The sequence below is a fragment of the Lithobates pipiens genome, unplaced genomic scaffold (assembly GCF_037356315.1).
Source record: "Lithobates pipiens isolate NorthernLeopardFrog02 unplaced genomic scaffold, aLitPip1_a1.2 Scaffold_23, whole genome shotgun sequence".
Classification (NCBI taxonomy): Eukaryota; Metazoa; Chordata; class Amphibia; order Anura; family Ranidae; genus Lithobates; species Lithobates pipiens.
Genome location: NW_027507785.1, coordinates 154540110 through 154552751, shown reverse-complemented (window position 1 = coordinate 154552751; position 12642 = coordinate 154540110). Strand labels below are relative to the sequence as shown.

The 12642-nt window shown below is 44.2% G+C and overlaps 1 protein-coding gene across 1 annotated transcript in view; it reads right to left on the bottom strand.

Moving 5' to 3' along the window:
- GUCY2C (guanylate cyclase 2C) overlaps positions 1–12642 on the bottom strand; it is a 1344189-nt gene that overhangs the window by 1226443 nt on the left and 105104 nt on the right. Inside the window, exons 2-3 of the mRNA XM_077452503.1 lie at positions 6421–6533; positions 6265–6332 (exon numbers count right to left, since the gene is read on the bottom strand). Of these exons, the coding sequence (XP_077308629.1) occupies positions 6265–6332; positions 6421–6533 (181 nt within the window). The remainder of the gene's footprint in view (positions 1–6264; positions 6333–6420; positions 6534–12642) is intronic.

The following is a 12642-nucleotide window of genomic DNA, read 5'->3' as shown; positions in this document are numbered from 1 at the left end:
TACGCCAGTGATTACTGATCAAGGATACATACACTGTCCTATCACCATTTGAGGAGCCAATGAGTATGGTGAGCAGCGACAATGCATGCATCAGTGATACTGTCCCTCTTGCCTTCCTGTTGGAGCACACGCTTCATGGAATAATGGACAGGGGACTTGAGGCAGAACAGCGGGAGGAAGAGGAGGACTTCCTTACCTCTTAAGTTCCCCTTATCCAGATAGCATTCCTGTGGGCCCGCCAAACACACAGGAAGAAGAGGAGGAGGAGGATTGTGTCAGCATGGATGTAGAGGATAACACTCAGCAGCCTTCAAGGGATGTTTTCTGTCCCCAGAAACCCAAGGAGTTGTATGTGGTTGGGAGGAGGTAGTTCCTGACAATGTCACCCTCAGTAACCCAGAGGTCTAGCAATAGAAAGCATCTGCAAACTTACGCTGCATGGCCTCCCTGATTCTGCAAAGTCTGCAAAAGGATCCTAGGATTTGTGGTATCAAGGAGAGGGACCATTACTGGCTGGCAACCCTTCTTGATCCACATTACAAGGGTAAGGTTGCAGAAATCATCATGCCTTCACAGAGGGAGCAGAGGATGAAACATCTTCAGGAGGCCATGAAGAAAGGTTTGTGCAATGCATTTCCAGACCCTGGGAGGTTACAATTTCATGGTGCTGGACAATGTATTGCTGAGGCTTCGTTCAATCAGAGGAAGAGCGGAGGAGAAGGTGGCCAATTGACCGATGCCTGTAGACAATTTTTTGGTCCTCAGCGACAAGGTCTGGTCGGTTCAAGCAACCATAGACAGTGTCTGCATTACATGGTGCATGAATATCTTGGGGCAGGAGCAGACTTGGAGACCTTTCCAACAGACCACCCACTGGGTCTTGAGGATGGACCACTGGCCAGAACTTGCTCAATATGCAGTTGAGCTACTGGCCTGTCCTGCATCCAGCGTTCTTTCTGAACGCACGTTCAGTGCTGCTGGAGGGTTTGTAACGGATCATAGAGTGTGCCTTCCACAGACTCCATTGATAGGCTCACATTCATAAAAATGAATCAGTCTTGGTTCAGAAGCAGCTATCAAGCACCTGATGCTGACGTAACTGATTGATTTTTCTATGGATGTGGGATCCGTTGAAGATTGCCTATGCTGAGTGACTTTCCTATTCCTCCTCAATCTTGATGATGCTAGCTTGCAACAATATTTTTGGTTTAGGGCACCACCACCACTGCCTAAGGCCTAATTTGTCTGCCCCTGTTTAACAAGGGTATGTAATTACACTTTTTGATCTAATATTTCACAGCAGGGCCCAATCCTGTGCCCAACAAGAGTATCTGTGAGGGGTTACAGTGTTGTGGCACCACCACTGCCTAAGGCCCAATCTTTCTGCCCCTGTTTAACGGAGGCATGTAATTACAATTTTTTAAATAATATTTAACAGCAGGGCCTGTTCCTGCACACAACAAGAGTAACTGTGAGCGGTTACAGTGTTCTGGCACCACCAACACCTAAGGCCCAATTTTCTGCAGAGTATATAGGGCAGGCCATATAGTATATATACTTCTGTTCAGAGCATATAGTCCCAACAGCATTTTTTTTTTTATTTGGGTGCGGGGTTCCCATTAATATCCATACCAGACCCAAAGCTATTGACTACAATAACATTTTGAAAAACAGGATTACGCTATGTGGCAATTTTACTTTTTCATATGATCCTGCTGCATTGGAACCATCCATACCTACAGCCTAAAAGAATCACAACAGAATAAGGGGATGCCTTTGAAGTGACAACAAAAGTTTACCTTAAGGCGCATGAAATAGCAATATCTGGTGAGTGTATAACATAAGGGAAGTCTTACTCACGTTGGTGGCGTTCTGGGTATGTGGTGCACGAGTGACAACAACTGATCATTGTAACTAGAGCGTCACCTATTTAAAGAAGTCACTTCAAATGCACTAACAATGCTAATGCATTGTTGGTTCACTTACCTTTTCCTTCGATTTCCCTTCTAAATGTTTTTTTTTCTTTGTCTGAATTTCTAATTTCCTGTTTCGCCTCAGTAAATTTCACACCATCATCTGAGCTGTGTTTAGTCAGCCAGAACAGCTTACTGAACAGCTTACTGAGGAGGAACAGGAATTGAGAAATTCAGACAAAGAAAACAAAGAAGAAAACATTTAGAAGGGAAATCGAAGAAAAAGGTAAGTGAACCAACAATGCACTAGCTTAACCGCTTAACAACCGGCCCATAGCCGAATGACGGCTACAGGGCGGTTGTTTAACTCTGGGAGGCCGTCATATGACGTCCTCCCAGAATTCCGCTCTCGCGCGCCCCCTGGGGTGCGCACTCGAGAGCATCCGTGACCATCACGGATCACGGATCACGGTGAACGGCCGCTCATCGCGGCCGTTTACCACGTGATCGCTCCGTCAAATGACGGAGTGATCACTTGTAAACAAACCGGCGTCATGTTATGACGCCGGTTCCTCCCTCCCCCTCTCTGTACAGCGGAGGGGGAAGAGATCGGTGTCAGCAGCGATGTGGGCTGCATCTGCAGTGCCCACATCGCTGCTCACCGAAAATGAACCCCTCAATTCCCTGCCATTACTCTGCAATACTCTGCAATGCCAGCTAATACTCTGCAATACCCTGCAACACTCTGCAATACCCTGCAACACTCTGCAATACCCTGCCATTACTCTGCAATACTCTGCAATACCCTGCCATTACTCTGCAATACTCTGCAATACCCTGCCATTACTCTGCAATACTCTGCAATACTCTGCAATACCCTGCAATACTCTGCAATACCCTGCAATACCCTGCAATACTCTGCCATACTCTGCAACACTCTGCAACACTCTGCAACACTCTGCAATACTCTGCAATACCCTGCAACACTCTGCAATACCCTGCAATGCTCTGCAATACCCTGCAATACCCTGCAACACTCTGCAATACCCTGCAACACCCGCCAATGCCCTGCAACACTCTGCAATGCCCTGCAACACTCTGCCATACCCTGCAACACCCGCCAATACCCTGCAACACTCTGCAATGCTCTGCAACACCCGCCAATACCCTGCAACACTCTGCAATGCTCTGCAACACCCGCCAATACCCTGCAACAATCTGCAATGCTCTGCAACACCCGCCAATACCCTGCAATGCTCTGCAACGCAATACTCTGCAACGCCATACTCTGAGATACCCAGCCATACTCTGAGATACCCAGCCATAGTCGGTGATACCCTGCAATACCCAGCCATAGACAACCCCCCCCCCTCCCGCCGCCCTCCGGTGCTTCTACCGACTCGCCAATACAATCAAAGCCAGAATCTTTTTTTTTTTCTTTCAGGCTTCCCAGCTTAGAGGTGAGATGTGGGGTCTTATTGACCCCATATCTCACTGTAAAGAGGACCTGTCATGCCATATTCCTATTACAAGGGATGTTTACATTCCTTGTAATAGGAATAAAAGTGATCAAAAAATGTATTTTTGGGTAAAAAAATGTCAAACTAAAATAAATAAAGTAAAATGAACAATGTCCCCATGTGCTTGCATGCAGAAGCGAACGCATATGTAAGTCCCGCCCACATATGAAAACGGTGTTCAAACCACACATGTGAAGTATCGCTGCGAACGTTAGAGCGAGAGCAATAATTCTAGCCCTAGACCTCCTCTGTAACTCAAAACATATGACCAGTAAAAAAAAATAAATCGTCGCCTTTGGGGATTTTTAAGTAGCGACGTTTGGCGCCATTCCACAAGCGTGTGCAATTTTGAAGAGTGACATGTTAGGTATCTATTTACTCAGCGTAACTTCATCTTTCACATTATGCAAAAATTGGGCTAACTTTACTGTGTTTTTTTTTTTAAGCACAAAACAGTTTTTTTCCCCCCAAAAAAAGCATTCGAAAAATTGCTGCGCAAATACCGTGTGAGATAAAAAGTTGCAACGACCTCGATTGTATTCTCCAGGGTGTTTGCTAAAAAAACATATATAATGTTTTAGGATTCTATGTAATTTTCTAGCAAATAAATGATGATTTTTACATGTAGGAGAGAAATGTCAGAATTGTCCTGGGTACTCCAGAACGCCTGATGGTGCTCCCTGCATGTTGGGCCTCTGTATGTGGCCACACTGTGTAAAAGTCTCACACATGTGGTATCGCCGTACTCGGGAGTAATAGCAGAATGTGTTTTGGGATGTAATTTGTGGTATGCATATGCTGTGTGTGAGAAATAAACTGATAATATGACAATTTTGTGAAAAAAAAAAAAGTTAAAAAAATCTTGATTTTGCAAAGAATTGTGGGAAAAAATTACAACTTCAAAAAACTCATCATGCCTCTTACTACCTTGGAATGTCTTCTTTCCAAAAAGGGGTCATTTGGGGGGTATTTGTACTTTTCTGGCATGTTAGGGTCTCAAGAATTGAAATAGGCCGTCAGTCCTTCAGGTGTGATCAATTTTCAGATATTGGCACCATAGCTTGTGGACTCTATAACTTTCACAAACACCAAATAATATCCACCAATTTGTACTTATTTTTACCAAAGATATGTAGTAGTATAAATTTTGGCCAAAATTTATGAAGAAAAAATTACTAATCTGCTCAATTTTATAACAGAAACAAAGAAATATTCATTTTTTTACAGAATTTTCTGTATTTTTTCTTTTATAGCACAAAAAATAAAAAACCCAGCGGTGATTAAATACCACCAAAAGAAAGCTCCATTTGTGTGAAAAAAAGGACAAAATATTCATATAGGTCCAGTGTTGCATGACTGAGTAATTGTCATTCAAAATGTGAGAGCACCGAAAGCTGAAAATTGGTCTGGTTATTAAGGGTGTTTAAGTGCCCAGTGGTCAAGTGGTTAAAGGAAACTATTTAGAAAATAAAACACAAACCTTTAAAACCCCTTTAAGGGGATCAGCATGTCTCCAAAACATTGATTAACACTATATTCAGCTAAGTAAGATGATTCCACTTTAGACTGCTTGCATATGACATTTTCGCTATTTCCACAGGAATTTTTTTTGTACGTATGCGTTTAAAGTAATAAAACATGGGGGGAGGGGTGTATATATTATATACTTTTTGGGTTTTTTTCTTCCACGACATAAATGTGTACATTTCACCATGGTTTGTCTCTATAAAATATTGCAAGTATATCAAGATGTTTGTTGATCCTGACAGAAACTCAGTGAGCTCTTAACTTCCTAACTTCATGTAGTGAGCTGAGAATGCTGCATTTGCTATACAGAAATCCTAAGCAGTCATTTCAACCCCACTTCACATCTTACCTGTTGTACTATAGAACCATCCCCTTTGTTTTATGGGGATAAATAAAGGGGAAAGAATTCTAGTACATCATGAAGAGATTTCATAGTTTCATAGTTAGTAAGGTTGAATAAAGACACCAGTCCATCCAGTTCAACCTGAGTGTCTACAATTGTCCCTATCCCCGTACATTGCCCACTTACATTGGTCCCTACCCTCAATGAGCCCACAATCCAAGGTCCCCATTCATATACTAGGACCAATTTTGGACAGAAGCCAATTAACCTACCTGCATGTCTTTGGATTGTGGGAGGAAACCGGAGTACCTGGAGGAAACCCACGCAGGCACAGGGAGAACATGCAAACTCCAGGCAGGTAGTGTCGTGGTTGGAATTCGAACCAGCGACCCTTCTTACTGCTAAGTGACAGTGCTAACCACTATACCACTGAGCCACCCATAAACCCACCCATTTTGAGCAGGTTTGAAACACTGCTTGGGATTTTGGAGCAGCCATGGGGTATTGTTTCAGTTCACTACAGGACGTTGGGCACTCAATGGATTTCTGTACTTGCAGCTTGTTTAAATACATATTACCATATTGTAACAATTTATAGATAATATCTAGCTTTAATAAAAAATCCTTAAATACCTATTTGTGCCACAAATTTATTTAGTTATTTTTCTTCAACAGTAGAAAGAGGCGGCAACACTGAGATCCTTGAAGTGCAGTATATTGGTACATCAGAGTGACAATAAAACAATAGCGCTATTGTTTCATTGTCACTCTGATGTACCAATAAACGACACTTCAAGGATCTCAGTGTTGCCGGCTCTTTCTACTGTTTATGACGTTGGAGTGTGACAGGATGCTCAGGCACCTGTGAGTGGATCTGGTGTATGGATTGGGTTGCCCCTGTAGAGAGTTCTGTTACCTTTCTACCTATTTTTCATCATACTTATCTGTAATTTTTACTCACGAGAGAATCTGGTAGGTGGCATAGGTGCAAGATGGACCAAGAATTGCACAACCTAGTGAGTTGTCTTGCTGTGAAAAAAGAAACAGATTGATGTCTTTAAGCATTAATTCTTCAGTTAAAAATTGAGATTTGTTCCTGTTTACTTACTTTACTTACTTTAAGATTCTTGAGCTTTTCAACTCCTTCACAGCCACTGGAAACACAACCTTGTGTGGAGTAGATATCAGTTCTGAAGACTTGATAGTCTATGTTTAAAACAACATTTTTTCCTATATGAAAAGAGAAATAAGAGAAACATTTGTATAATGTATTATATTTTACTTGATTTCTTTCAAGCACTATGTTAAGGACTATAATATATCTTTAAAAAAAAAAAAATGATTACAGCTTTTTTTCAGTCAGGTAAAAATATTCACATGAATAATTTATATTTACCATAATTACCTATTTCAGGTAAATATAAAATATTCATGTGAATATTTTTACCTGACTGAAAAAAAAAAAAGCTGTAATATTTTAGCTATGAGATATTGGGCTCTGTAATCAACAAAAAACAAACCTTTACTTTTAACAACACATCTAAGATTAGTCTGGTAAACATGTGAAAAAGCTTAGACATCAACTCTCTTTCATATGTTTACCAGCCTAATCTTAGGTGTGTTGTTAAAATAAAAGGTTTGTTTTTTGTTGATTACAGAGCCCAATAGCTCATGTTCAGTAGAATAGGTCAATGGTTAATGCAACCTAGATGCACTAAGAAGAGTTGGAGGAACTTCTGTAGTTCCTCCTCCCCTGTGATGTCAGAAATCGGACGCAATGAGAATTTAATCACTTCTGGTTTTAGTTTGTTTATTTATAAGCCACTACTGGCTTGTAAAGCAGCCATTCCAACCAATTTTGGTTTTATTGGCTGCATTGGAGGAGAGATCTGGGGTATTAAAGAGGACATATCAGGGGGCGTGGCTTGCAGCTAATGTAGTAGGAGGCACAGAGCTCTAGCTCCGCCGAACATCCTACTAATTATCCTGATATTGCACTCATGAGACTGCTCATAAGGTTGCTGAATGCCTGCATGGGATCCCGATAACCCGCTCTACACACTGATATCTGGGAAGCCTGTAGGGAGATGTCCCGGCGGGGAAAAGACTCCTTATCAGCGGCAGAACATGGGGGGCAAGATGGAGCCCGCTCCATGTGCAGCTATCAGGCTTTATACTAAGCCAGGAACCAAGGAAAATCCTCCCAAGAATGACTCCCTACCTCTGGATCTGAAAGAGCAGGAGGATATGGAGGTCCCTGGAGCCGCCTGGCAGGAGGATCATGCAGACACAACCATGTGGGACACAGTGAGTACACAGGCCCCCCTCCCTGCAGCCCTGAGTGCAGTTAGCCCAGCAGAGCCTGCCACTGAACCCATGCTGAGGGATATTCTGTCTGCAGTCACTTATTGTAATACAGCCATTACTGCCCTTATCACTGAAATTAAAGGGGTTAAACTGGAGATTAACCTAGTCAGGCATGATATGCAGAAGCTACGTGATTGTACCACTGCCGTGGAGGGTAGACTGAGCAATGTGGAGGATGAAGTGGCGCCATTGCTGAGGGAAGTTCATCACCTGCAGTCTCGCTCCTCTGGCCACACTGCCCGCTTAGAGGACATGGAAAATAGACTCAATAGAAACAATGTGAGATTGGTGGGGATCCCAGAGAGAGTAGAAGGGAAGAACCCCATGGCTTTTATAGAACAATGGCTGACTACCACCTATGAGAAACAATCATTCTCCAAAATGTTTGCAGTGGAAAGGGCTAACAGAGTCCCAGCAAAACTGCCCAGACCTGGTGAACCCTGCGTCCATTCCTTTTTAAACTGCTCAACTTTAAGGATAGAGATGCAATATTACACCATGCCAGAACCAAGGGCAATCTAATGAAAATTGATAATGCCAGAATATCCTTACATCTGCATTTTTTTGCGGATGTGCAGTGCTGACGAGCTAAATTCACTGAGGTGAAAAATTGCCTCAGAAAATATGCTGTTACCTATGCCATACTTTACCCAGCTAAACTTCATGTGGCGGCCAATGATGAGACTCACTTTTTTGAAAATCCTGCCACTGCCTCAGCCTGGCTATACAGAGTAAAACATTCTCTACGTAAAGCACCCTCCCCTGTGGTCTAGATGTTGATGTTTCTTTTCTGGCTGATCGGGACCGCTCAGTCAGGGACGTTGATCATGCCACATTCATACTTACAAAATGTGAATACTTCTGTAAAGGCGATTTGATTAGACTCTAGAAGAAAACACTATGCAGCGTCCTGATGAGAAGCACAAAAAATGAAAGTTCCTTCGACTTGTAGACTGAGACAAGAAGTTGGGGCCCCCCCCCTAGGTTACCCCCTTGTCCTATGAGGACACGTCTTGTTGATCTCTGCCTCTACAACAGTTTGGAGAAGCAGGGCTATTTTTGTGATACGAGACCATAAGTAATTTTTCAAGTTTTTTCTTCCTTTTTTTATTGTTTGATTTACTCTCAATTTTTTCGAGCCCCTGCCTGTTGCAGGGAGTGAACTGTTCTACTGTCTATTTGTTTACCTGACAAATGCCTTATTAAAGGGGAGTTCTGGTCAATACATTTTTCTTTTAAAAGTCAGCAGCTACAACACCTGTCCAGTGATCCCGCAATGTCGGCCACCCCGAGGCCGATCCGTCCATCGGATCGGCTGCTGGCGCCTCCATCTTAACAAAGCAAAACAGGCAGTGGAGCCTTGCGGCTTCGCTGCCTGTTTCCTACTGTGCATGCGCGAGTCACGCGGCACTTTGTGAATGGCCCCATTGTTTTCTGGGACGCACACATGTCCCAGAAGGCAACAGGGCTGCTCACTGAAGAGGAGGAAGCGCCGCAGAATAGGAAGAGGCAGATTAGGAAGACTGCCTAGCAACAGCGGTTTCAGGTAAGTGAAAAAAACATTTTCTTTTTTTTTAAGATTATTAATGCATTTTTTTTGGGTGGCCCTCCACTTTAAGAGATGCCTATGTGTGGTGTGTTCAAGGGTGATAGACTGGCTGACACTGTTTGCTATAGTAGCTCTTAGACATTGGGGTCCTAGGAGTGACTTTCTGACTTTAGAGGCGATTCTTAATATCTGGAGTAACACTGCAATGATAAAGCAGCCAATAATATGCTATATTGTATTCATTGATATTATACCTGTGTCCAATGACTACTACACTTAATATTCTATCATGGAATATGAGAGGAGGCTGGCCAGTCCATTAACCCTTTTATAAGATAGATAACTAGATAGGTAATGTTCCTAATTTACGTATGTAATATTATAATGCAAACCCTGGAGCAACAGATCCGATGTTTCACGTCTTTTGCCCAGAATGACTGGGTATCTCTTTTGCCACTAGTGGAGTTTGCATATAATAACTCCAGTCAGTCTGCCACCAAGCAATCTCCATTTTTTGCAAATTATGGATTCCACTCACCCTTTCCACTTGATCTGATTCCTAAAACTGCTGTTCTTGCTTTCCAGAGTACTCTGGATTTCTTTTCTACTAATAACTTGTTGTTACAGAAGGCGGTCACAAAGGTTCAGGAGGACAACAAAAGAATGTTTGACAGGAGGAGAAGGGGGAACTGTTGCTGCAACCAGGGGACCAGGTATGGCTCGCCATGATGAACTTGAAGATGACTTAGCACCAAAATTCATAGGACCATTTCCAGTAAGGGGGAAAATTAATGAAGTGTCTCATGAATTAAAATTCCCAAAGTCCCTTAGAGTACATCCAGTATTCCACGTATCCCTGTTGAAACCGGCAGTACCAGATCCATTTCCCAATCATAGTTCGGGACCCCCTGAACCTACTACCATTAATGAGGGTGAGGAGTTTGAAGTCGAGGCTATCATAGACTGCAGGAAGAGAAGGGGGCAAATAGAGTATTTATTTAAATGGAGAGGTTATGATCCGGAGGAAAACTCCTGGGAACCTAGTAGTAATGTGCACACAGTGGACTTGATTTGTGCATTTTTTCAGAGCCACTCACAGAAGAGGAGCCAGATGGTCATAAAAGGTTGCCTGGGGAGGGGGAGGGGGAATGTCAGGAAAGGTTTATTTGTGCAGTAGGAATTGCACGAAATACACTCACGCTTGGCAAGCACGCACCTGTCACTAGCGCTGGCGCCAAATCGGCTTTTTAAACTGAGTGCACCAAGGGCTCTTTGTTATTTGGTCTGCAGCTTCTAGGTGTTCTGATCTGTTACCTGTGCTGACCTCCGATCTTGATCCGGCTTGTTCTGACTTACACTGTCTGCTTGATACCCTGACCCCAGCTTGTTTTGGCCTTCTCTTCTGCCTTCTGCTCTGCTTATCTGCTCAAACTTTACCAACCCAGCCTGCCTGACCTTGCACCTGCTCATTCAACCTGCCACAGTCCTGCTCTGAAAATCTCATCCGGTTCCTGCTCCAGCTGCAATCTCAGTCTGCTACTGCTCTTGTTTTCCTAACCACGACCAGCCTGCCTGCTGCACATCCATCCATGGACAACTAGCCATAAAGACTACTGGACTGATCCCAGGCACTCCTATATCACTGTGCCTCTGTGGCTGCTGTCTCACTTTCAGTGACCCACAAGCCGATGTGGTATGAGGGGCTCTCCTCTACACGTCAGGCTCACAAACCAGGTACGTGACACTTTGTTAACATGGACAGATCCCCGTTCTGGCTCTCTGTGACATTGCAGGTGTCAGCCACACACGTCAGCATTTCACCAATGTGCCGTGGGGATGCAAACATGCCTGCTATTGCTCTTAAAGTAGACGATGTACACCTATGTCAATTTGTGCAGCCGTGCCAACCTGCAGCAGTATAATGACAGTGGCTGGTCAGCAAGCGGTTAGAGCATGTTGAACCGCATAGTCCTTCTACAGTGTCATTTTTCCCTTTCTATGTTGGAATATACTGGTTGATCCTTCCTAAGTCCCTCTAATATCGCATACACACGACCAAACTTTCCGGCAGAAAAAGTCAGACGGAATAATTTCATCTGATATTCCGATTGTGTTTGGGCTTCATCTGACTTTTTTTTTTTTTTATTCTGATGGACCTAGAAGTAGAACATATTTTAAATCTTTCTGACGGAATCAATTCCTATCGGAAAAAACGTTTGTCTGTATACAATTCTGACAGGCCAAAAACTACGCAAGGGCAGCCATTGGCTACTGGCTATTTGTCAGAGAACTCACCATGCGAAGATCCGTCCCCGTGTGGCAGCAGCTCACTTTCGTCCCAAGGATCATGCGCGGTGTCCCCGTCAGAGGCGTGCGAGTTCCGGTACGAACGGACGCACGCCAATACAAACACGTGGACGCACTCGCGCCAACCGAACGTGTGTACGTAATTACGCACGCGCGGCCACGTCCACCAATCCGAGCACATCTCACCCTATATAAACAGGATCCTGACTTGATACCAGTGCTGGATCGTCTTCAGCTACTCCTGAGACACCTGACCGTTGTTCCTGTGATCTTGTTCCTGTGACCTTGTTCCTGATACCCATTCCTTTGGATACTCCTTGTTTTGATCTCCTGGACTACCACTGACCTCGGCTTGGACTTTTGACTTTGGCTTGCTTCCTGATTTTGTACCTCATTGCTAGCACATTACCAGACCCTTGCTCGTCCTTGACTACGCACCTGCCTCTCGTTCCTGTACCGCATTGCCTGCCAGTTGCCGACCTTGCTTGTTCCAGACGCGCAGTGTTTCTTGTATACCTGCTGAGCCTCTGCTGTCTACCTCCGTGATCTACCTACACCTCTTCCTCCGTGAGGACCCAGCGTCTCCAGGTCTTCAACTTCCACCTGCACCCTTTTCGCTGTCTTCACGCTCCCTGTTACCACCTCCAGGGGTGTGGAGACCGGAACCGTGCAAGAGGCCACCCTCAACAGTCTTACTCTGCTGTAAGGTACGTGACAGTACGATCCAGCCAAGAATGGAGTACAACAGGGGGGCCTCACCCTTGGAAGCCTTGTGCCAACAAATTTCCACCCTAACCCAAGCAGTCCAGGGCCTGCAAAATGGTTATCACCAACTTGAGCAGAGAGTGGAGTCATTAACACCAAGCACTGCTGCTCTCCAAGGGGCCACAGCATCCCGATCCTCCGTTCCGACAACATCAGCATCTGCACATGCAGTAGTGGTGCCACCCCCAGAACCTGGAGTTCCTACCCCAGAGAGGTTTTCCGGAGATCGCAGCAAATTTTGCGCCTTCAAGAACGCCCGCCAGTTATATTTTTTGCTGCAGCCTCGTACTTTTTCCCTGGAAAGCACAAAGGTGGGATTCATTGTTTCCTTACTTCAGGGCGAACCCCAAA